At 34.0% G+C, this 25,834-nt stretch overlaps 1 protein-coding gene across 1 annotated transcript in view; it reads left to right on the forward strand.

The window, feature by feature from the left end:
• The window catches only part of LOC101898483 (uncharacterized), a 362,514-nt gene that overhangs the window by 228,216 nt on the left and 108,464 nt on the right, over nucleotides 1-25,834 (forward strand). Inside the window, exons 4-5 of the mRNA XM_059123548.1 lie at nucleotides 19,008-19,140; nucleotides 20,107-20,315. Coding sequence (XP_058979531.1) covers nucleotides 19,008-19,140; nucleotides 20,107-20,315 — 342 coding nt within the window. The remainder of the gene's footprint in view (nucleotides 1-19,007; nucleotides 19,141-20,106; nucleotides 20,316-25,834) is intronic.

Genomic DNA, 25,834 nt, shown 5'->3' on the forward strand with positions numbered 1-25,834 from the left:
AATACCCTGACCACCTTGTTGTGTAGGGTATAAAAATCCTACCAAACCCATAAAACGCTCAAACCTAGTTTAGTTCAAATCTGGTTCCAAATGGAAATAATTCAGGTACTCCTAAATTTATGGTTTGTACTATATGACACTATATATAAACAGTGTGAGATAAAAAATGTTATTGAATGAAGCAAAAAATGTCGGAAATAGCATCAAATTTTAAAATAAGTTTAGATTTGTTCGAATCGGTGACCTTTGGTACGAATAATGCCCTTCAAACTGCCAATGAAAACGTCTCACGCTGCCCAAATATTGCTCTGCAGTATTTTGGCCCATTACGGCGAAGCGCTTGCTTGAGGTGATCGACACTTTGGTATTATTTAGTGCCAACCTTGCTTTCCAAAATGCACTTGCACTTTTTGGAATTTCAATATTTTAACCCCGAGCTCATTGTTATACCCTACACCACAAGGTGGTCAGGGTATTATGTCTTTGTGCATTTGTTTGTAACAGGCAAAAGGAAACGAGATAGACCCATAGTTCCTTTTGATGATCTGCATAGAATCACATTCTGAGTCGATTTATGCATGTCCGTCCGTCCGTCTGTCCATGTATTTTTGTAAACAAAGTACAGTTCGCATTTATTGCCCTATCCAAATGAAATTTTGCAAAGATCTTTTGTTTGGCCCAAGGACGAACCCTATTGAAATTGGGGATAATCGGTAAACATTTAGATATAGCTCCCATATATATCTTCATCCGATTTGCTTTTATTGTGCACCAAACGTGTAATATCCGTCCGAATAGTATGGAATTTTGCCCGTACGATCAGATTGGACCTGAAAATAAGTATGCCAAATTTGATCGAAATCGGTTCAGATTTAGCTATAGCTCCCATATATAATTTTCATCCGATTTGTTATTTTTGTCCTCCACAGCCGTAATATGCACTCTGTAACAACAATATTTATATATATCAAATTCAGCTCAGAAATATATTTGCTAAATTTTATTGAGATCGGTTCAGATTTGGATATAGCTCCCACATATAACTTCGTCCGATTTACTTTGGATTGTGCACCAAACGTCTATTATTTGCCCAAATGGGATGAAATTTGGCACTTACGACCGAATTGAGTCTAGAAGCTAGTATGTCAAATTTGGTGAATATCGGTTCAGATATAGCTATAGCTCCCATAGTGCATATTACTTTTCATCCGATTTGTCATATTTGTTACCCACAGCCGTAATGTGCCGTCCGTAACAATGATATTCAGGGAAATATATCAAATACAGTTCAGAAATATCTTTGCCAAATTTTATCGAGATGGGTTCCGATTTGGATATAGCTCCGATATATATTTTTATCCGATTTCAAATTAATTGTGCACCAAATGGGCAATACAAGTCCGAATTTAAAAGGTACAAATGCTGCGGCATATTTAGTCCTTTGAACTTTAAATTATAATTATAATCATAGCGTGTATGATTGAATTCTCCCATAAAAACTTTTAATTGTTATGCTGAGCTCTCCTAAATTAGCAAAGTGGTGTAGGGTATCATAAAGTCGGCCCCGCCCGACTTTAAGACTTTCTTTACTGGTTCAATATTTGCGGAATGGAATATTGGGATGTATTCAGCTCATGAGCCATTTTTAGGCCACTGTGACGCGAGTTTTGGTTAAGTCGCTTCTCTACTTTTCGAACCATTTCTGTTGATGTTGCATTCTCACCAATAATAATGAGCTGTCACTGGAAAACTTAGAAATGACAACAATCTGAAGTTTATTGCAGTTTTTTATCTCACCCTGTATATATTTGAAAAATGCATACAAATTCCACTAAAAGCTCATAATTTTGAGTTCCAGCAGAAAAAAATAAGATTTTAAATTCAAACTTTGTTGTAAATTTATTTTGGATTGAAATAGAAAATATAGCTTTTCATTTCAAACCTAGTCCCAAATTCTCCTATTCAGTATAGTTTGTATATCTATAAAATCCGTGATTAAATTTATATCATAGATATATCCCAACAGTGATAAATGTCTTCCTTCGTAGTTTAAAAATAAATCCATTAAATTTTAATATACAAAATTCTAATGCGTCTACAGCTTGCTGTCATTGGAATTTGTAATTTTATTGGAATTCCGTTGAATATTTTCAACTAAATTGCCAGTCATCCCAACAGCATTCAATCTGTCTAACAATTAACAAATATTTATTAAAAAATCATTAAAAATTATCTGCTGTTTTTTTTTTTCATAATTAACGCTTATGAATTTTCATCAATGCTTGTGCAGCTAGCATTTCGTTACCTCACTCAGCCCATGCCATAGCATAAGTTAGTTTGTTGTTGTTGTTGCTTGGCACATAAAATGCACCAAATAGACGTTAGTAACATTTAAACATTAATGACATAAACATAAAATGTTCGATTTTATGGCTGATTCATGTGAACAGTAACCTGTTTTGAGTTGACGGAGGCAACCGGCAACCAGTCAGCTAGCCAGCCAGCTAAACGCCGTTGTTGGTTCTGCTGCTGCGGCCATGTAAATTGCATTAAAAACAAGGCGTTAAAATCACTACATTATTTCTACTTTAACAAACGAATGCCCACCAACAATTGCAGCTACCACACAGAGATCAGCTAAAAGTTGGTTGGAATTGTAGTTAATAATTGCCAAAATACACTGTGGAAAATATAAAGGAGTTACTTTCGTACTTTATGTTAAAATTACGTAAAACATTTCTATTAATTAAATCCACTTTGATACCACATACTTACTCTATACATTCCGAGTAGCCCAAAAATAATGACAACTACATACCCTCGGCATTCCCAAGCAAGCTAAAATAGATAGGGTTATTTCTAAAAAAATTATACGGCAAAATAACTGACTTTAGACCAATAAACGTGGATTTTTTTTAACATTCTTTTCCGCGGACTAACAGACAAGCAAACGTGAACTATTTAAAATTGTTACCCCGGATCATCATGCTAGTAAACGTGGTATTTTCAAAGATTTTTTCAAGTAATAAATGTAAGTTTTTCTTAAAGTTTTTTCCAACGATGGTCATATCAATAAACTTTGTATTTTGAATCTTTTTATTATTATCTTATCTTCAAACGTATATGTTTAAAGGAAATCTTCTAAGGATCTTCAGATCAATTTTTTTTTTAATAAATTTATCCAAGGATCTTCAGACCAATAAATTTATATTTTTTAGGAATTTTTTCTGCGATCTTCAGGTCAATGAAAATGTCTATAAAAAATGCCAAGGACCAACAGACGTGGATTTTTTAAATAAATTTATCCAAGGATCTTCAGATCAACAAATGTGGATTTTTTAAAGAAATTTATCCAAGGATCTTCAGATCAACAAACGTGGATTTTTTAAAGAAATTTATCCAAGGATCTTCAGATCAACAAACGTGGATTTTATAAAAAAAATTTATTCAAGGATCTTCAGACCAACAAACGTGGATTTTTAAAAAAAAATATCCAAGGATCTTCAGATCAACAAACGTAGATTTTTTAAAGAAATTTATCCAAGGATCTTCAGATCAACAAACGTGGATTTTTTAAGAAATTTATCCAAGGATCTTCAGATCAACAAACGTGGATTTTTTAAAAAAATTTATCCAAGGATCTTCAGATCAACAAACGTGGATTTTTTAAAGAAATTTATCCGAGGAACTTCCGATAAACAAATTGGATTTTTTAAAGAAATTTATCCGAGGAACTTCTGATAAACAAATTGGAATTTTTAAATAAACTATCCAAGCATCTTCAGATTAATAAATGTAGGTTTTTCATAGCATTTTTTTCAAGAATTTTCAGACTAATGAGTATGTATTTTTTAATAAAGTTTTTTTAAATAATCAGTGATTTTCATACAAATGAAAATGGCTATACAAAATTCCAAGACCAATAAATGTGGATTCTTGGCAGAATTTTATCCAAGAATCTTGAGACCAATAAAAGTGAATATTTTAAAGATTATTCTACTAAGGATTTTCAGATCATTAAACGCGAATTTTTATAGAATTTTTCCAAGGATCTTGGGATTAATGTGGATTTTTTAAACTATTATCCAAGAATCTTCAGAACAATAAACGTGGATTTTTAAAATATTTTTTTTTCAAAGGATCTTTGGACAAATTGATGTGATTTTTTTCCAAAGGATCTATGGACCAGTAGATGTGAATTTTTCCTGAGATCTTTATATCTATGAAAATGGCTTTAAATATCCAATGAACAATAAACGTGGATTTTTTAAACAATTTTTTTAAAGGATCTTTGGGCAAATAGATGTGGTTTTTTTCTGGGAGCATTAGATCTATAAAAATAGCTTTAATAAAATTCCGTATTTTAAATAATTACTTTCTCTTTGTATCAATTACCGTTGTTTTTAAGCAATTTATTCAAAGTTGTTTTTTTTAAAGGATCTTTGGGCAAATAGATGTGGTTTTTTTCTGGGAGCATTAGATCTATAAAAATAGCTTTAATAAAATTCCGTATTTTAAATAATTACTTTCTCTTTGTATCAATTACCGTTGTTTTTAAGCAATTTATTCAAAGTTGTTTGGACCATTAAACACTGTGTTTTTTAAAGATTTTTTATCATAAAGAAATTTTTTCAAAGATCTTTGAACCATTGAATTTTAAAACTCGTCCATCTATGCTCCTTATTATCATATCGCCTAATATTTGTACACATGATATTCGTAAAAGGGGGAATAAATGGGAATATTTCTCGATTTATTTGGTTTTTTTATCCCTTCTTATTCTATTTCATATGTCATCCGTCCGTAGTGTTGTTTTTTTCACAAAAATTTTAGTTAAACTCATATGAAGATCGATTTTCACCCTAAAATGAGTTTAATTCTTAAAATTTGGCTTTTAAATGCGAATAAGATTTGTAATATATTTTGGGACTTATAGTGCCATAGACCATTTTTTTAAATAAACCTAAAATACCCCAGTTCAAGGGTTAAATTGTTTGACTAAAATTCTTCTCGTATTGTTAGCAATATTATCGCCGAAGACACCATTTACAAAAAATACAAAAATCCAGAAACATTAATTTGAAAATTTCAAAAAATTTGGAAGAGGGGAATATTGACATTTCCTTTTAAGGTACTTTTCGTTTAGCCCTATTTTTAATATACTCAGTTCTTTCCGTAATTTTTTATGTGCAGTAGTGACAATTTCCTTTTTAAAAAGCTAGACGTACTTTGGTTTGGAAATCGCGGCGAGAAGCACCAAAAAATGTTTTTAATGTCTGAGTCTCATAATATAAAATGAATTTATGGCATGCGAAAAAAAATCTTTCAATGTATTTTTCATTTCGTTCATAATAATAGCTTCCTCTCTGCTGCTCTCTGCCTGGTCAAGATAACTTTGGGAAACCAACTTTACGTGGATTTGAGCTTTTATGGAAAACTGAAGTGGAAAACAGGTTGATTACTTAAAAGTCAATACAAATTGTTCTGCTTCGATGAAGTTTCAACACCATTACCCCCTTCCCACAAACATCCACACTTTCTGGCTACAGCAATTTGAGGCAACACTAAAATGATTATATAATCTATGTATCTTAAGTTTTATGAATTATAAAAATTGATGGTGTTGTTGGTGTTAGTATGAGCGACTTGTAACGTTTCGGAAGAAACACGAAACACATGCACCAAGCTGTCACCTAAAAAATTTGATCAAAAGATAAAATATGAAGTTATTATGACCTCTCACGTAGCGCTAGCCTGGAATGCTTAACAAAAATCAATAATCTTATATTTTCCATAAAATTTGATTGCTATTGTTAATATTTCGATGACTGCTAACAGGCATTGTGAGGGAGAGAGGGTGTGCGTAGGTCATAATCAAATAATGTTTATTATAATGACAAACCATCAAAAATTTTTCAAAAAAGTTGGGCATAGATTCAACTTGTTTTTTCAACCAACCACAAATTTAAGACTCTTTTCTTTATTTAAAAAAAAAACAGTTATTTTTTGGACAGGAACAGTTTCTATACACTTTAACTCTGTACCACCTCATAAAAATAAATTGTAACTTTACATTGTCATATATTCAACATTGAAAACGAGAAAAAATCCTCAATATAACCACAATCAGGCATTTCTCACGTATTTGAATATTTTTGAGAGTTTATAAGCACCCTATTATCAGCAAGTATAGGCTTGAATTGCCTGAAAAAATCATTGCCAACCATTGCCTTAGCATATTTTTGTTGTCCATATTCCTTTGCATTTCCCTTCGACTGGCATTAACTTAAACTCATAAAAGGTCCATTTACATAAAATAGCACTTTTTAGTCGTCGGGGAGCGAGAGAGATGTTGGAAAAAACGAGATAAATCTAAAGAAGGATTACGCCAATCCTCAACGTTGCATACAAATAGACAACAACAACAAAGTTCCTGACAATAACTTTGTTGTTTCTGTTTTTGTTTTCGTAGAATTATTTGTTTCCTTTGCCCTCTATCAAAATGTAGTATTTGTTTAAAAACACAAGCACAACAAACACTAAGACAAAGTTACGATATTTCTTTCGTTTTTTCCTCGCTTGTCCTCAACCTCAAACTTCTTCATGATCAACAACATATTCATATTGGGTGGTATTTGAACGACCTCGGTGGCGCCCAAAGTGGCAGAAACAACAACAAAAAAGTATTCATATTTTCTGTTATTAGTTTTATAGTTCAATGTCTAGTTCCCTTTTTTGAGGTGACGGTGGGACGGTTTTTACGTTAAACTTCGCTTATCCTTGAGCTGATGGCACGTCTACACTTCTTCCTTTAGTTGGTGTAAAGTAAATGTGTTGGTACATGTAAATTATAGGACAACAACAACTTTTGCTATCCTGCTGCTCTCTTTAGCTTATTGTTGAGGGCAGTAATTTTTCGCATTTGAATCGCAACAACAACCGCAAAGGCCATCAAACAAAAAAGTAAGGTTGTTAAAAAAGTTTCTTTTTTCATTGGAAAATTACTAAGCAGATTGATAAAAGATTATGATTTTTTTTCAGGGTTGATGGAAAATTACTTAGGTGCAAAAGTGGCTTTTAGAGTTGCCTGCAAATCAGGATAAATTTTGAATAAATACATAAGTATGATATTAAGTTTATAATGGCTAGTTTTTATCGGAAAAGAAGATTAAATAATTTTGTTCGCAACATGCATGAATGGAATGCAAATTTACTTTAAAATGTGTTGGATAAAATGATTTATGTTAACAAAAGAGTAAGGTGATTAACTGACTAAATCTATCTAATCAACAAATTTGGCATGTGGGCCACTAGGAGTGCGGAGGGATTTTCATAGATTTTAAGGTTGCAAAATGTAAAAAAAAAACTTTAACAGATATTAAGCGATTACCAAGGGCTAAAACTTTGTGTGGAGTAGTAGGATAGGAAGATATTTTTGAAATGTTTTAATTTAGTGGTAAGAAAAGTATTAGAAGGTTCATAATTTTGTTGCTTAGCGATCGATAAAGGATAGAACTTTGAACGTTTGTACAGGTCTGAACTTATAAATTTGCACTTATTTGCACGTAAGGTTGTCAATTGTATAAGGCGACCGCATAGAGGAACTGTTGTTCTGAATTTTTATACCCTACACCACAAGGTGGTCAGAGTATTATGTCTTTGTGCATTTGTTTGTAACAGGCAAAAGGAAACGAGATAGACCCATAGTTTCTTTTGATGATCTGCATAGAATCACTTTCTGAGTTAATTTATGCATGTCAGTCCGTCTGTCTGTCCGTCCGTCCGTCTGTCCATGTATTCTTGTGAACAAAATGCAGGTCGCATTTATTATCCGATTGAGATGAAGTTTTGCAAACAACATTTGTTTGGCCCAAGGACGAACCCTATTGAAATTGGAGATAATCGGTAAAAATTTAGATATAGCTCCCATATATATCTTCGTCCGATTTGCCTTTTATTGTGCACCAAACGTGTAATATCCGAATAGTATGGAATTTTGCACATACAACCAAATTAGTCCTGAAAATAAGTATCAAATTTTATCGAAATCGGTTCAGATATATAGCTATAGCTCCCATATATATTGTTCATCCGATTTGTTATTTTTGTCCTCCGTAATATGCACTCTGTAACAACAATATTTGGGGAAATGTATCAAATGCAGCTGAAATACCTTTGCTAAATTTTATCGAGATCGGTTCAGATTTGGATATAGCTCCCATATATATTTTTATCCGATTTTAAATTATTTGTCACCAAATGGGCAACACAAGTCCGAATTTAAAATATACAAATACTTCGGCATAACTTGAAATTATAATTATAATCATAGCGCGTATGATTGAATTCTCCCATAAAAACTTTTAATTATTATGCAGAGCTTTACTAAATTAGCAAAGTGGTGTAGGGTATCATAAAGTCGGCCCCGCCCGACTTTAAGACTTTCCTTACTGGTTATATATAAGTATCTATGGTAAATTTTAATAACCTAAAAAAGATTTTCAGAATTCGTACAAAAACGGTATGGAAGTACAAAAAGTATTAAATTTTATACCATTAGTGTGACTACGAAGAGCAATTATTGTTTTAATTCAGTTTTTGCTTTTGCCAAAAGTGCTCTTAAAATTTCGTACTAAAAGGGCAGGGCCGAACTTTTAATACCCTCCACCATTTGAAAGGAACTTGAAAAATTTCAAAAAAAAAAAAAACCGAAAACTACCACTTAAATTAAAACTCTTATATGGAGACTATACGAAGACATGAATTTGCTTATGAAATTTTTGGTCATAGGCTGTAGTACTCATTACGAACTTCAAAAAACAAATTTGAAACAAATCCGACAAATAAGGTCACCGAAATCATTAAAATACCGAATATGCTGTAGTACCAATTTCGAACTTTAAATATGAAATTTGAAATAATTCCTGCAAATACTGTCGCTCAAATCATAAAAATACCGAGTTTTGGGTCATATGGGGCTATACGAAGAAGTGGACCTACAAACATAATTCTTTTTCACAGGCTGTAGCACCCATTACGAACTTCAAATACGAAACTTGAAATAATTCCGGCAAATAAGGTCGCCGAAATCATTAAAATATCGAATATCGGGAGGTTCCGTTATATGGGGGCTATACGAAGACGTGGATCTGCATAGACAATTTTTTTATAATAGGCTGTAATACCAATTACGAACTTTAAATATGAAATTTGAAATAATTCCGGTAAATACTGTCGCTATAATCATGAAAATACCGAATATCGGGAGGTACCGTTATATGGGGGCTATACGAAAACGTGGACCGACATGGCCCATTTAAGAACTTACTCTGCCTACTGGTAAACTATACATGTATGCAAAAATTTTAGCCTTCTATCTCAATTCGTTCGAAAGATAGCGTGATTACAACAGACAGACGGACATCGCTAGATCGTCTTAGAATTTTACGCTGACCCTGAATATATATGCACTTTGTAGGGTCTATTATAAATAATTCGAGGAGTTACGGAATGACAAAGTTAATAGTAAATATAGAATGGTGGAGGGTATTAAAAGGCAAAGTAACTTTCCTTTCTCATACCAAGTAACGAATAACCTGTGGAGTGAGCACCTCTGACTACAAGAACTTAGATCACTGCTTCGTATTTCTGTACCAGCCAATTAACAATCATTCAACCACTCCGTCAAAATATGAAGTGTTGCGATATTAAAGTCAAATTCCTATGACATGTCCATTTTATAAAAAGAGTTAGGATGCCCTTTTGTAAGCAGTTTTTGTCACCAACTCAAAATTGAAACTCAAAAATGAATGTCTTTCATCCTGTTACTATTTACAAAATTTGCTTCATTTAAATACCATAAAATTAATTACTTTCAATTTGAAACACTACAATCTGTCATCAATGAGTTAACTTAATTATTTACTTTATGTCTCATTAATACATCATTCACATGTGAAATGGCTGCTCTATTCACACCTCAGAGCATTTAAATCATTTAACACATTTGGAAAAGCCCGCATAATTATTTGTATCTTTTGTATAAAACTATTTATCTGCGGCGATCATCGTTAAAATAAACAATTTCACATCATAGCAAAATTGTTTCAGTAAACGAACAAAACAATGTATGTGGCAGAATACTTGAAAACACACATATGTCAGACATATGGGTCATTCCATGCGGATTTAACTCAAGAATTTGAGATTTTTGACATTTCATAAAATTCTTTTTTTTTTTTAGTTGCTTAGTTTCCATTTCTACAAATTCGGTTAAGTTGCTAATACGATTATAGAAAAAAAAATATTTCCAGGAATCTTCAAGTATGTTCTGCTATGTCTTTTATCGAAATTCCCCTCTTTCCTTTTATTTACACATATGCCATTTATGACACTTGTTCTAAATTAGACACAAACACATGCTCACATTTAATATGCCACAATAGAGCCGACCAGACCAGACCATGCCACACCGAAACCATAGGCCACACATTATAGGCCAAGATATGCTTCCGTCTGTCTGCTGGACCCTTATCTAACTCAATGTGTTCTTCATTATTTTCTTCTTCTTCTTCTGCCGTTAGACAACTTGTTCGTTCATCTCTTCGAAGCAATGATGGGGTGTCGGGATTAGACGAAAGATGAATTAACCTCTGAATGAAATAAAACACTCAATGTTGGTAGTAGAAAAAAATAAAATCAAAACAAAAAGCAAGAAAAAATAAATCAAGTAAAACGAAATAGAAAAAAGCAACAACAACAAAACATCTTTTCTTTTTAGAAATATGAAGGGTATGATGTCTGGTTGCCGTTTCACACACAATTGTGTGTGAGTGTTTGGCAATTTCATAGTATCCATGCCACATGGCTTCTGCCACGGCACATTAGGTATCTTCATTTATAATCAACAGCAATTATGGTATCTTAGCAAGTATGTTTGCCACCTAATATCTCAGTTTTGAGATTAAAAGTAAATTCTAAGCCTTGAGGCAGAGTGATGATGATTTTCATGATATTTTTTTCTCTGCCGCCTTTGTAAACTCGTGCTGGTGCCATTGAGTCTTAGACATAGCTATGCCTGTGTGGATATAGTGGAATGTTCTACAAACATAAATCGAGTACTTAAGGCCGTTATGGTCGTCGTCGTCGTCTCATGTAGCAAATTGTCTTGGTACACACCGAGAAGACATTAGCCAAGATTTATAGGAACATTTGTTAAATTACATTGCCTAGAAACCTTTAAAAGGTGACTGTGTCCACCTCTCAACGCCACCATTAGTTGCAGGCATGTCTTACTGCGAAGACTTTTCATATTTCATGAGAAGTTGATTTTTTTGTTTTTGGATACTTCTGCTCTTAAAACCAAATATTGGCTAAGTTTAATTTTACAACGAAATCTGATAGTATTTTATTTATGTTGTGATTGGTTTTACCTCGGATATGACAACGACCACGCGAACACGCACTTGTAAGTTTCATACTTCCTTATTTTATGGACAGTGGGGCGGGAGTTGAAAATTTTTGAGATTTTAGGTAGTCAATAAAAAGGTTACAGACATGGTGTTAAGGAAATCATATCAAAATATATGAACAAAATTCAGAAATGGTAAATAAATGACACTATACGAAACCAAAAGTTGGTGTCCGTTTAGAAAATAAACGACATTTATGAAGGGAAATTTTATATTTCCATTTTTATACCCTACACCACAAGGTGGTCAGGGTATTATGTCTTCGTGCATATGTTTGTAACAGGCAAAAGGAAACGAGATAGACCCATAGTTCCTTTTGATGATCAGCATAGAATCACATCTGAGTCGATTTATGCATGTCCGTCCGTCCGTCTGTCCGTCCGTCTGTATTTTTATTTTTGTAAACAAATTACAGTTCGCTTTTATTGCCCTATCCAGATGAAATTATGCACAAATCATTTGTTTGGCCCAAGGACGAACCCTATTGAAATTGGAGATAATCGGTAAAAATTTAGATATAGATCTCATATATATCTTCGTCCGATTTGCTTTTTATTATGCACCAAACGTGTAATATCAGTCCAAATAGTATGGAATTTTGCACGTACGATCACATTGAACCTGAAAATAAGTGTGCCAAATTTGATCGAAATCGGTTCAGATATAGCTATAGCTCCCATATATATTGTTCTTCCGATTTGATATTTTTTTCCTCAGCAGCCGTAATATGCACTCTGTAACAACAATATTTGGGGAAATATATCAAATACAGCTCAGAAATACCTTTGCTATATTTTATTGAGATCGGGTCAGATTTGGATATAGCTCCCATATTTAACTTCGTCCGATTTACCTTTTATTGTGCACCAAACGTCTAATATTTGCCCAAATTGGATGAAATTTGGCACTTACGACCGAATTGAGTCTATAAGCTAGACAAACTTGGTGAAGATCGGTTCGGATATAGATATAGCTCCCATATATACTGTTCATCCGATTTGTCATATTTGTTACCCACAGCCGTAATATGCACTCCGTAACAACGATATTCAGGGAAATATATCAAATACAGCTCAGAAATATCTTTGCCAAATTTTATCGAGATCGGTTCCGATTTGGATAAAGCTCCCATATATATTTTTATCCGATTTCAAATTAATTGTGCACCAAATGGGCAATACAAGTCCGAAGGTAAAAGATACCAATGCTCCGGCATATTTAGTCCTTTGAACTTTAAATTAAAATTATAATCATAGCGTGTATGATTGAATTCTCCCATAAAAAATTTTAATTGTTATGCGCAGCTCTACTAAATTAGCAAAGTGGTGTAGGGTATCATAAAGTCGTCCCCGCCCGACTTAAAGTCTTTCTTTACTGGTTTATATATAGATCTATTTATTTATGGGTTTGGTATCAACTGCAGTTTCTTCAAACGCCTTGCTATGACAAAACCATACATTTTTCAAGCTTATATTATTAAGACCTAGCTCTTCAGCATAGATTTGAATCCACTACCGAAAAAAATGGGAAAACTAATTTTTTCGACTTTGGAGTTTTTAACGACTTCAACATTAATTATATATAAAAAAACTTCTTAAATCTTCTCCCCACTGATGCTATTTCACACTACCATCTAGCAGTTTTACGAAATGGTCATCTGATTAAAGGCGTGGTCATTTTTGCATGTTAGTGGTCATGATATTAACACAACAACAGTCAACCACCAGTCAACTTGCTCAAGTTCTTAGGCCAATAAGAGCTGGCAACTAAATCATAACTGTAAGATTATTTACTTCGCTCATTACAGCACTTTAAGGCATCTTCCTTAAACTGTATTATATTATGGCATGGCATGGCATGGCGTGGCATGTCTTTTCAAGAGATTGCAGTTCTAGTTTATGAACAATTTCGGGATCTGTATCTTTACGAAGAGGAGCTATGTGGTCGAAGTTAAAGAATATGCAGTATTTTGACTGCGGATGCAGGCAATTATCTGTTGGCACATAAATTTTCTTACACTCTGATTTTTCTCTCTCCCAATTTTCTTTGGAGCTGTGCACTTTTTCTTTTGTTCCTCCTCTCCATCTTCTTCTTTATGCAAGAGCATTTTGTCTCTAGCATGCAAAATGTGTTTTCCCCGTAGTTATAAAATATGGTATGGCTGTAGCATGGTATTAAGTCCCTCAGCATGTTTAACATGCAATACAGGAATTTTTCCATAACATAATGCAGCCGGTGCTGATGTAGCCGGGAAGACGACAGCAGCAGCGCCAACATCAGAAGTTGATGTTGCTGCTGATAAAGAAGAAGGAGTAGAAGTGGAAAAATCAAGCTAGACTGATGATGACGTCGATTTCTCTGCACCCAACTTCTGGGCATAAATTTATTTTACAAACCTTCCATAAAAAAATGCAACAACACATAAAATGTTCACTGCTTTGGGGAATACAGTGGGAAAAAAACTACCTCCCAACAACTCTGCCATACTTAAATAGGTTTTAGTAGTTATAACACACCGTACTTAGTTCTCCTGCTGCTGCTGCTGCAAAAAATGCCCTAAAAATTCACCAAACTATGTATTATGTGCCAGTTCACGTCCACCAAAATGCCTGCCATGGCAAAGGTTTGTTCCTTGGCCCTGTCAGTTTTCGCCTCACCTCTTGCATAGTGAATAAGATGGAAAACTTCAATAGATTCTTAGTTACATGCAGCTGTGGTTAGGTGATTTTGATATAAATTACACTCCTTTTTTCGACAGCATTTCATTTGCCACTGCCGCTATGGGGTTTTCTTAGCTTATTTTCTGCTGGAAAACTTCTTGGAAATTCGTGTCTTTTTGTTCGTTCTTTCGTTCGTTTTTGGTTTCCTAGGATGTCCGTAGGTGTGTGAACATTTGCACCATCTGTCTTTAATGGTTTTGCTTTTGACCACATGTGCATAATAACTATTAACTTATGATGAAGTTTAAGTATACTTATGATCCTTCTTCGCCAATTTTTTCCTACTTTACTGCTGGAAACTAACGAATATAAAAAGAAGAAGGAATTCCAAAATTCGAAAGAAAGGCTTTGCAAACCGCATTGAAATACATAAAATATGACCGGGGAAATTATTAAATTTCATACGTTAAGGGAATGCTTGGAATTGTTTAAAGTTGTCCCTTGCCTAGGATATAATGACGCTAGTATCAATATTTTGGTTACTAAATTTATAAAACAACTAGCTGAACCCGCTGAGCTTCGCTACCCCTTTTGGTTTTAGTATGAAATTGTTGGCACTGGTCAAAAATTCTATAAAAAATTAACCTTTCTTTTTTGCTATACTTAAAAGTGGTTGATAAGTACTTTAAAGTAAGCGCCCAGCTATTTTATTATATAAAAAAAATTAAAAAACTCATAAGAAAAAACCAATTAGATCTGATATGATCCTTCTTTCGAAACAGAATATTATTAAGTTTTTTATCTTTTCTCGGCAACTTAAGCCACAAATTCACATCCGAGTTCATCCCATATCTCGATAAAATTACCAATGGCTGATTCTTTTAATTCCTCTCCCCGCCTTCGATGACAATTCAAGAACAATTCATAAAATTCACGCCATGTTTTCAATATTTACACGGCACTCAAACACTTAAATTTTGTGTAACGAAACTCATTAACAACTGTGATTAATTCCTTGCAGTAGGGCATCCGAACAACAAGGATACGTAGAGCGTAAAAGAAATTCAGGATTTATTTTTCTTTCGTTAACGTGCAAATAAACCATTGCCTGTGGGGTATGGCAAAGAAAACAATGCCATTACCGAGAAAGAAATATTGGAGAAAGACAGAAAATAAATGAAAATCAAGCAACAATAATAACAATAATAAATACTACCCACATACATTCGTTGTCGGAATTGCAACACCAGCAAAATGTCCGACCGACCGACCAACCAATCATTCATCCGCTGTCCATTGTGGAATTATCATTAGCATTTCACAAATATTTGCTCATTCATGCTGCTGCTGCTGCTGCTGCGACTACTACGAATGTTTATTCTACTTGGCAATGCTTTGTGGTTTGGGTGGTAATGGAGCACGAGAGGGTGAACCTTTATTAAAAATAAATCATCTACTATTCGTTATTTTTTCCTTCTCCCTTACTTTTCAATCATTTTTCCTCTTCGATAATCAGAAAATTTTTTGTATACGAAGGTCCAAAGTTTGCAGGATTTGGGTGTAAAATTGAAAATTCGTATTGTATCAAAATGTGTATATTGAATGTAAATCCTTATAATTCTATTATGAAATTGTATGTTTGTTGAGAATATAAATGAAAAATATATATTTATGACTAGGTCATGATGAATTTTATATTGCCAGTATGAATGGTTGCTGTAAATGAATTTTTTTTTTCGCAAGAACGAATTTTTAAAGATTTTGTTTTTTTTATGAATTATACATCAATAATGCAACAGCATAAATTCTCAATTCTTGAGAAATTTAATGGACAATCTGATTGTATTCAAAATCACGATTGCTAAAGAGAAAATTATCTCTGATTTTAGCTAAAAATATTAGCCACGTTTATAGAGAAAATCTAATTATATTCAAAATCACAATTGGTAAAAGAGAAATGTATGCCTAACTAGAGAAAACCTCGCCGCACCACGAAATTGGTAGGCTCTTATAAAAATAAAAGGCTAGGCTCTTAAAAGATAATAATTTAAACAAACACATCTTGGAATTTAGTTGTTGGGACGCCATTAAGAATTTTAAAGCTTCAAATGTTGGCCGGATTGGCTGTGTTTTTATATATTAGTTTAGAACAATTAAAAAAACAAGTTAGCTTCGGCCAAATTTTAATGCCAAAAAAAAAAATCGCCCAAAAATACCATTCAGAGCAAAGGCTATACTAATACGTGGTTCTGCATAAGTAATTTTTTACTGAATAAAGGGAGTTGTCGTTATATGTGGGTTATATGAAGTCGTGGACATATATATACAATTTTCGTCGTAGTCTCTAGTACCTATTAAAAAACTTTGAATACGAAATTAAAAAAAATTACGATGAATAATGTCCCTAAAATTACAAAATACCGAATAGCGCAATGTACTGTTATATGATTTTTTTTGTTTTTGTCATATGGTTGTTGTATTTGTGCGTATTTGCTCAACCCACATTTGCGAAAGAAACTAAATCAAGGATGTTGAAAAGTGTGGTTGCTAATCTGAAACACGTTGAAGAGTATGGCTGCTAATCTGTATTTACAACGCATATGATATTGTTGTTGTTTTTTCACACATAACCCCCCGGACCTTGATTCGGCTATTTATAGTTTTTATACCCTCCACCATACTATGGAGGGTATATTAATTTTGTCATTCAGTTTGTAACTCCTCGAAATACTCATGTCAGACCCAACAAAGTATATATATTCTTGATCAGCGTAAAATTCTAAGACGATTTAGCCATGTCTGTCTGTCTGTTGTAATCACGCTATCTTTCGAACAAATTGAGATAGAAGGCTAAAATTTTGCACACATGTATATTTTGCCAGTAGGCAGGTTAAGTTCGTAAATGGGCCATGTAGGCCGAAGTTATCATATAGCCCCCATATAACGGTACCTCCCGATATTCGGTATTTTGATGATTTTAGCGACATTATTCACCGGATTTGTTTCAAATTTGGCATTTGAAGTTCGTAATGGATACTACAGCCTAAGACAGAAAATAATCTGTGTAGGTCCACGTCTTCGTATAGCCCCTATATAACGGTAGCGACATTATTTAACGGATTCGTTCCAAATTTGGTATTTGAAGTTCGTATTAGATACTGCAGCATAAAACAGAAAATGGGCCATGTCGGTCCACGTCTTCGTATAGCCCCCATATACTATACCCCCCGATATTCGGTATTTTGATGATTTTAGCGACATTATTTACCGGAATCGTTTCAAAGTTGGCATTTGAAGTTCGTAATAGATGCTGCAGCATAAAACAGAAAATGGGCCATGTAGGTCCACGTCTTCGTATAGCCCTCATATACCGTAACCCCGATATTCGCTTTTTTGATGATTTTAGCGACATTATTTACCGGGATTGTTTCAAATTTCGCATGTGAAGTTCGTGATGGATACTTCAGCCCATGCCAGATAATTGTCTGTGCAGGTCCACGTCTTCGTATAGCCCCCATATAACGGTACCCCCTATATTCGGTGTTTTGATGATTTTAGCTACATTATAAACAGATTTTTCTTCAAGTTTCGCATTTAAATATTGTAATAACTTATGACAAAAGTTGCCTATGCAGGTTCAAGTCGTCTTATAGGCGTTCGGTGTTTTTAAGATTTTAACATAAATTTTAACGGATTTTATTTATTTATTTATTTTTTTGTTTTTTTTTTTTTTTTTTTTTTTTGGAAATTGTCACATTTGTTCCAAATGGTGGAGGGTATTAAAAGTTTGGCCCGGCCGAACTTACAGCTTTTTTACTTGTTTCTACTCGATTTCAGTCTCAGAGTAAATTCTTACTCTATTTCAACACCCACTCCATCTTTTGAGACAGGGATAACTCACGAGCGCTCCCACGTAATACAAACAAAAGAGAGTAAACTCCGTACAAATCTCTCCTCTTCAAGTACTCATGCTGACCTCAGATATACCTTCTGTAGCATATGGCTGAGGACATAAAAAGGCAGAATGTCTTTCTAAGGAAATCTTCTAATTTGAATATACTTAATGATTTTCCCTGACATTTGTTACTTAAGGGTTCCAGTAGACAGAAATCTTCCTTTTTTAAAACTGAAACTAAAACTTTTAAAGATCCAAAAAAAAACTTTTAAAGAAAAGAAAAATGCGAATCGGACATAAAAAATTACAAGAATTCAGATCTGGCATTTTATTCTACATTAAAAAATCAAATCAATAAATTGATAAATCGTTCATCCAATGGTTGGGTGTTAAAAATAACGAGATGAGGATTACAATCAATCGGTTGGGTATTAAAAATAACAAGATGAGGATACTGGAAGATGAAACCCACTTTTACCAGGAGGACCTACCTACTACACTGATGTTTTTTATGAACCCAAAATATCTGTTTTCAACTGTTTCCGTTTAAAATTATATTTGAATTACACTGACAAACTCCATACTCTATCATACATTAAATTTCCTGAAGTGAATATCAAACAAATTTTGGGGCCAATGCGTCCAAAAATCATTCAGTTGAATCTTTGGAATATACTCAACCTTAAATAACCCATAGTTCTAAAAATAGTTACTCTGCCTTACATTACATATTTCCAAAAATTTTAGGCATTATTTTCTTTAAGTGTATGTGAGAACAACAACAACAAAGCCTAGCGCAAAAAATAATCTTTTCTCATTTCACAAATAAACAACTGCCAATTTGCATTTATTTAACTGTACCACAGCTCAAATTGGCAGTTCATTTTCTTATAGATTTCCTGTGAATATTCAAATTGTGTTCTTATTCCTGTTCGTCTTTTAACATCTTCTTTTGTCTGTCTTCTTCTTGTTTCTTTACAGTACCACTTACATCCGTTCAGGGTGTATTGGGACGTCAGGCTATGCTACCGTGTGATATAACGCCAATGGAACGTGACGATGCTGTTTATATGGTACTGTGGTTTCGTGAAGGCGATGGTGAACCTATTTACAAGTAAGTAACCAAGCAACAACAACAACAACAAATGGGGAATATTATTGTTATTATCATTCAACAATAATGGGTGGCGGTTGTATTGTATTGTTGGAAGGGATACACAAAAGCTCTATGATGACGGTGGAGAAGTTTATTTAAGAGGGCATTTAGATACATTTCTGTGTGAGTATTTGTGAGTAAGCTTACACTCTATTCGAGTTGTTAATAACAGCTACATATCAACTAAAAATACATCTTGTTTTTTATGGGACTACAGTATCCTAGCAATATATCCATTTTCATCTATATTTTTTAATACTTGAATAATAACCAAGTATTTACGTGCATAAATGTGTGTAAAAGTGATACACATCTACCCCCACATATTGTCAGTTGAAGAACCAATCTTTAGTATATGGTTTTTATCATCTTCTCTCAACATCATGTTGAGTACTTCCTTATTCCTCCTTAAGTGGGTTAATTTATCTTGAAAAATCATTCATGTGTGTGCGTTTGTGTGCTATGGCTTCGGGCCAAAGTGTTACTAATTCCCATCATCCTTTATGGCACAGGTAGAATGTTGTTCAAAAAGGGACTCCCTAAGCTCCTTTAATACAATTCATTTAATTAAATAAGTAGTTTTGCTGCTTATGAATGAAATCAAATGGAATGAAATGAAATGTAAAGATAAAGAGAATAAATCTAAAGTATTTCGAAAAATATTTCCATTAAGTAAATTTAAACATCAGTAATGAAAGTATGTTTCTAATGAATGGAAACTAACAAGGATATTAGATAAGAGAGATTGAGTAATTGTTCATGTGGAAAATTTTGAATGCTAGTGCATTCATGCATTCTTTAAAATACACATGAATGAAAAAACGAGTTCAATTGGGAGTGTAATTTTCATCTATACATTTTCTCCTTCTGCCATCCATCCATATTAAATATAAATAACAAATTTTATCAATTCTTTTCATTTAGTTTCGATGTTCGAGGGAGACAATTCGGCCAGGCTCGCCTATGGTCTTCACCATCGGCCTTTGGTACACGAGCCTATTTCAGCAGCACTTCCCATCCGGCCCAACTGAAAATCGATAGTGTACGTCTCGAGGATGAAGGCGTGTATCGGTGTAGAGTTGATTTTCGTAATTCACCAACACGCAACCTTAAAATTAATCTCACTGTAATTGGTAAGTATCTTCAGTTCGCACAATCATCCAGTGTGTAGCCTTAATATTCTCAATTATCATATGAATATTACAAAGAATATTTGGCTAATTAAAAAGTTGATGAAGAAACAACATCAACAACGTGGGTCGTAGCTGAGGTGGGTGGAAAGGACAAGAAAAGAAACGAAAGGATAAACAGAAAGTATGTCTTGTAAAAATTCACAAAGAAATACGCAGATGGTAAATAATAAAATGAAATTGCATATTTAAATATAGATACCAAGAGATGATGCTGGTGGTGGAGGGCTGATGTGAACATAAGATGGGGTAGAGTTATGAAATTGATATTTTTTTTTCAAGGAGAATTTCATTTTTTTTAAATAAATTTTTTATTTGTTGTGGAAAATATCGATTGTAATTCTGCAAAATTTGGAAAAGACAGAAAATAATTGAATTTTTCAAACAGTTTAATTAAGAAATTTAGTAACAATAACTTTTGCCACCAGATATATATTCTAAGCTTAGAATTGATCTTACCTTTTTGTATATGTCAGTCTTTCGTCTGAGATTATGGAAAAATACAGTAAAACTTAGTCGAAATCGGGAAATTCGTATGTTGTACGTATAAAATTTATGATTTACCAAAATTATGATGTCGGTGGTGGTAAATTTATAATAAGGGGAGGATTTGACAGATAAAGACCATTTATTTAATGTTGATAACAACAATTGAAATGAAGATATGTAGTGATAAGGACGATTCCCACTTTCCGAGCACAGATTTTCTCGTTCTTACTCGAGAGCGAAACTTGCTTGCGAGCGATAGTGCTCGAAAAGTACAATGTTTATACGAAGATAACGCTTTACGCGTTGTTTTATGTGAGATCAGTCCCGAGTGTTAATGAATCAAATGAGAGAAAAACAACAGAAGCAAGGGACCTGTGGTTGTGTGTACAAAAGCAACAAAATTATCAAATCTTTTTTTTGCACTGATTGTGCAGCTGTGGGTTGAGAAAATACACATACATATAAACGCAACAACGGTATGACACATGCTAAAAGAGTACTCGACAAGAGAATTTTGCCTCCACTATGAAACGAACAAGCATGTTCGCTTTATTCAAGCAACATACAGATTCCGCTTGAAATGAAGTCCACCTAGTCCATCCGTCTGTCTCTGCGCACGAAAATGCTCAAAGGGAATATCCGATTCGATATAAACTATTTTTATCAAACTGATCGAGTTCGGAGATGAACCACATCTGTTCACACTTTATGGCATCTCCCCCTCGTAACGTTAAAATTTCCAAATACTACAACTCTCGCGATATGCGAAAAAATTGAAGGTCTTTCGTCAAATTCTCTACAACCAACCTATCTTTACTGGTCTACTTTTTCTTGTTCCTGGAATAAAAAGTATCAATCGAGTCTTTCTCATACCCGCACCTAACTTAGATATGTTCATATAAGTGACATCCGAATGGACAATATTTGGCAACCCCACTCAATAATATATCAAAATTTTTAGTAATAATAAACGTCAAATTGTTTTCCTAATTTTCCCGGCCAAATATTTTTTTATTGGAAAGGGAATGAAAATTTTACCATATATGCACCCACATTTTGTAGTACCTCCCCAAGAAGAGCTCAAAACTATCGTTATAAAAGTACTCTAAAAAATCTTCCGACAAACATTCGAACTAGAATAAAGATGGGATATATAGGTCTAATAGTATGCGGTCAGTCGAAACACCGGCTTTGCCATTTTAATTATTCATAATTCTTGGTATTCTCAAAATAAGAACTTCCCAAATAGGACTGCTACTTGGTTGGCTTCCATACAATCTAACCCCCCATACTCACCCAATTAGACTGTAATTTAGACTGAATGGAAACATTCTTTTTTCGATATAGATTCACATTTGGGCATTAAGCACATCGGTTTGAGTATTTTGAAGATCCTATCCAAAACAATAACCTCAAAATTTAGTTGCGTTGAGGCATACACCTAACCACTAAGCCCTCCGACATAGCCAAAAATGGTCTTCGAAACCATTTCAGGCGAGAGACTAACCGACAACACATATGGTTTGTCAAGAAATATGTCCATAAAGGTTCTAAAAATATACCAATTTGGGGAGCCCAGGTGTCTCTGGCCGGCCTTCGTCAGCGGCTATGAACATAATATATTTCTTATGATTCTCATCTTCAAGGGTTTAAAAGGAAATGCGATTTCTACAAATAGGCATTAAAAAAATATTTTTCACTTTCACATTTTTACCACCCAAAGAATTTTTTCTTCAAATGTTAACCCCATTTCAATGTGCGACAACATGTGTTTATCTGCGAGAAAAAACAACAGCAACAAAAATAAAATTGGAAACCTCACAATAACGAAGAAGCTGCAAAGTAATGAAAATTCAACATAATGTGGGTTTTGCGTGGTCTGTATCGTGCAAAAGCAATGTGGCCAACGATAAAGTTGGTTGGATGGTTCGATGGCTGGCTGGCTGGCTGGTTGGTTGGATGGCTCACAATCTACAACAGCAGCAATTGCAGCAACATTGGCAATATCCGTAATTACATATCTATAGAGAGAAATACGGCCGATATTAAGGCGAACAAATAAGAATAACACCAGTGAATATAAAAGAAGACACGGAAGAAAAAGAAAACAACAAGGATATGTCAAAGAAAAACACAGAAACATAATGGTATACTCAGTTTTTATGTGAGTCTGTGCATATGTATCTGCACCCATTCGCTGGGCAAATTATACGCAAAAAGTTTGGCGAAGATGCACACATACCGCAACCAACCATGCACCCACCCGCCAACTATTTCGTTCTGTCACACCGCACAACAAATATTGTGTCAACCTATTGCACGCAAACCAATGCAGCTGACATCCGAACGACAACATCTATGGATTAAAAGTGGTAATAATACCCGCAACTACAAGCAGGCGAAACAAAAACAGCAGCAGCAACAACTGCTACAGCAGTAGTGGTAGTAGTGAGGAGAAAAGCCAAATGGAACAATAAGTTACAATAGTGGAGCAATAGCAAGATGGAGCCATGCTGACTGGTTGGGCGAATGATTGTCATGCATGGAATGTATGCCAAATGAAACCAAACCAAATTCTTCTGCATGAGTCTTCTCTATATATGTATGTGTGCACCGAGGGTGTCAATAGATAACGACGGTCCATGGAATGTAGTATTGTTACCAAGTTGCTAATAACCCAGAAAAGAGAAACAATACTAAATTAAACAGGGTCTAGGTTTTTTCTTAATTGCTTGTGGGGTTAAATTTTAATGCAAGGCCCAAAGGCTGTATACACACATATAGTGAGAATAAATACGGGCGAGGGTACAATTCAATGAAAAAAGCGTTGAATTGCCAAGGCAATTCCAAAGTTTTATTGCACTAGCGTCCGACATCTAGCAATTGCAGGAAGAATATTCTCTTTAGCCGATGTTGTTGAATAAGGCGTACGCTAAAAATGAAAACAAATACCAAATCTACCCCGTTCCCACTCCTCACATACTTTCGTAATGCAAAAGCCAATTGCTGGGAAAACAACCGCGTTGCACAGTTTTATATGTTGGCCACCAACACCCCATAAACCATTTGCCGCACAAACACATATTGTGGATTTCGCTACCGAAAGAAAAAAATAAATACGGCCAAACAATGAGCATATCTCTGCCCCGGCCCTGGCCACACGTTCGCCCCCCTCCCACTGGTTATAGTCTGGACTAAAATGCAGTTTACAAATTCAACGCTGCACCCCAACAACGAAACATTGAAATGGATTTGCAATAAAAACAAAAAGCCGAGACAAACAAACAAGAAAGCGACATACGCAAAACAACTTTGGTCCTTCGATCAACGTTCAAGTAATAAATTCCGCCATTTTAATGGTTCCACTGTAACTGTATTTCCGTATGCAATGGGGTTGAAATAACCCCACAGCAAATAAAAAGTGCCACTCAAGTAAGATGTCGGTAGATATGTTGGCGACCACCCCCCACCACCAGCAACAAAATCAAAACTGAGTGACCATAGCAATGTCAATATTAAAGGGCCAGGCAATAAGCCTACTTTTGTTTTGGGCTTTGTGTGAAGTTTGCGTAAACTTTTTTTTGCTTCTGTTGATTTAGCGTGAAGGGTCATTTTGAATGCATAACACACTTGAGAGTGTTGTTCGCCTGCAAGAGGTTGTATGAGGTTTTACTCACAAGCCCCGGCTTAAAAAAATCAAATTGAAATCTGTATCGAATGGCTGATCAAAGTGGTTGCCGTGGTTGAGAACAGCGTGAAACGTTACGGGTAGCCTGTATTTTCGGAAAAATGAAATGGAGTTATGGTGGGTTTTTTTTTTTTTTTAATTGAAACAAGCTAGAACTAGTATTAATATTTCTAATGTTGGTATAAATTGGAATAGTGATCGAAAATTTTGACATTATTAGCATGATCATTTGTTATTGGCAAAATACATACATTTTGAATCAGAGGGAGCATAGGGTACACAGCCAATATTTAAAACTATTATTTACTGAAGATGATTTGCTTTACTTAGATGAGCAAAATTAACAATATTTTCACAAAAGAAGCAAAGAGAAGAATGATTTCATTTGTTTCTAATATGATTATTGTTAGAATTTTAGCGATCAAATTTAGTCCGATTTAGAGAATATAATCACTAAACTTTATAAATAAATTACGGTCTACGTCACCCGGTATCTCGCCCACAATATGTCAACATTATCTAAGTAATCGTAGCCCTCATAAAATAAAAAAAGTGTTACCGCTTTTCTTAAAACGTCTCACATCTCAATAGTGAGGCCAAAATAATTTCAAATTTTAGGGTGAAAATATAGGTCGACACTTCATCAGTACCCCCATAAAAAAAGGTTAAAATTAATGTATCGATCTCATTCGATACATTATAACATTTAAATTGTGGTTAATCAAAATCTTCTCAATTTGGTTTGAGCTTGGACCATCTGCTAAATTGTGGAATATTTTTTCGACTTCTATTATAATGAAAAAAAAAAATAAATAAAATAAATAAATAAAAATGTGCATAAGTCTTTAAAATAGCCATGTTGTGGTGTTTTTTGGGCTATTCCAAGACCTGCACATTCATTGCGCTCAAAACAGTATTTTCAAATCGTATTTGAGGCCAGGTTCAAATTAAATCAAATCGGACAATACCACTTAATGGGGTGATTTCAAAACGTTGATCAATATTAAAAAGTTTAAATCCTATCATAACTCCTCCTCTGCATAACTCCGTAAATATTGAGTTTTTTGAGCGTTTTTAGCTATTATTTGTGATCACTTTTTTTGGTGGCCATAATTCCTTAAATATTGAGTTTTCAGCGTATGAGTTAATCAATATTTTAAAATGGCCATAACTCCTTAAATATTAAGTTCTCCTCGACAAAAACGTATTTAATTAATATTAAGGCTATATAAATCATACAAATTCGACAGAAATTTATTTCTGGGCAAAAATATTTCAGTGCTTT

Source organism: Musca domestica, unplaced genomic scaffold, assembly GCF_030504385.1.
Source record: "Musca domestica strain aabys unplaced genomic scaffold, Musca_domestica.polishedcontigs.V.1.1 1, whole genome shotgun sequence".
NCBI classification, from domain to species: domain Eukaryota; kingdom Metazoa; phylum Arthropoda; class Insecta; order Diptera; family Muscidae; genus Musca; species Musca domestica.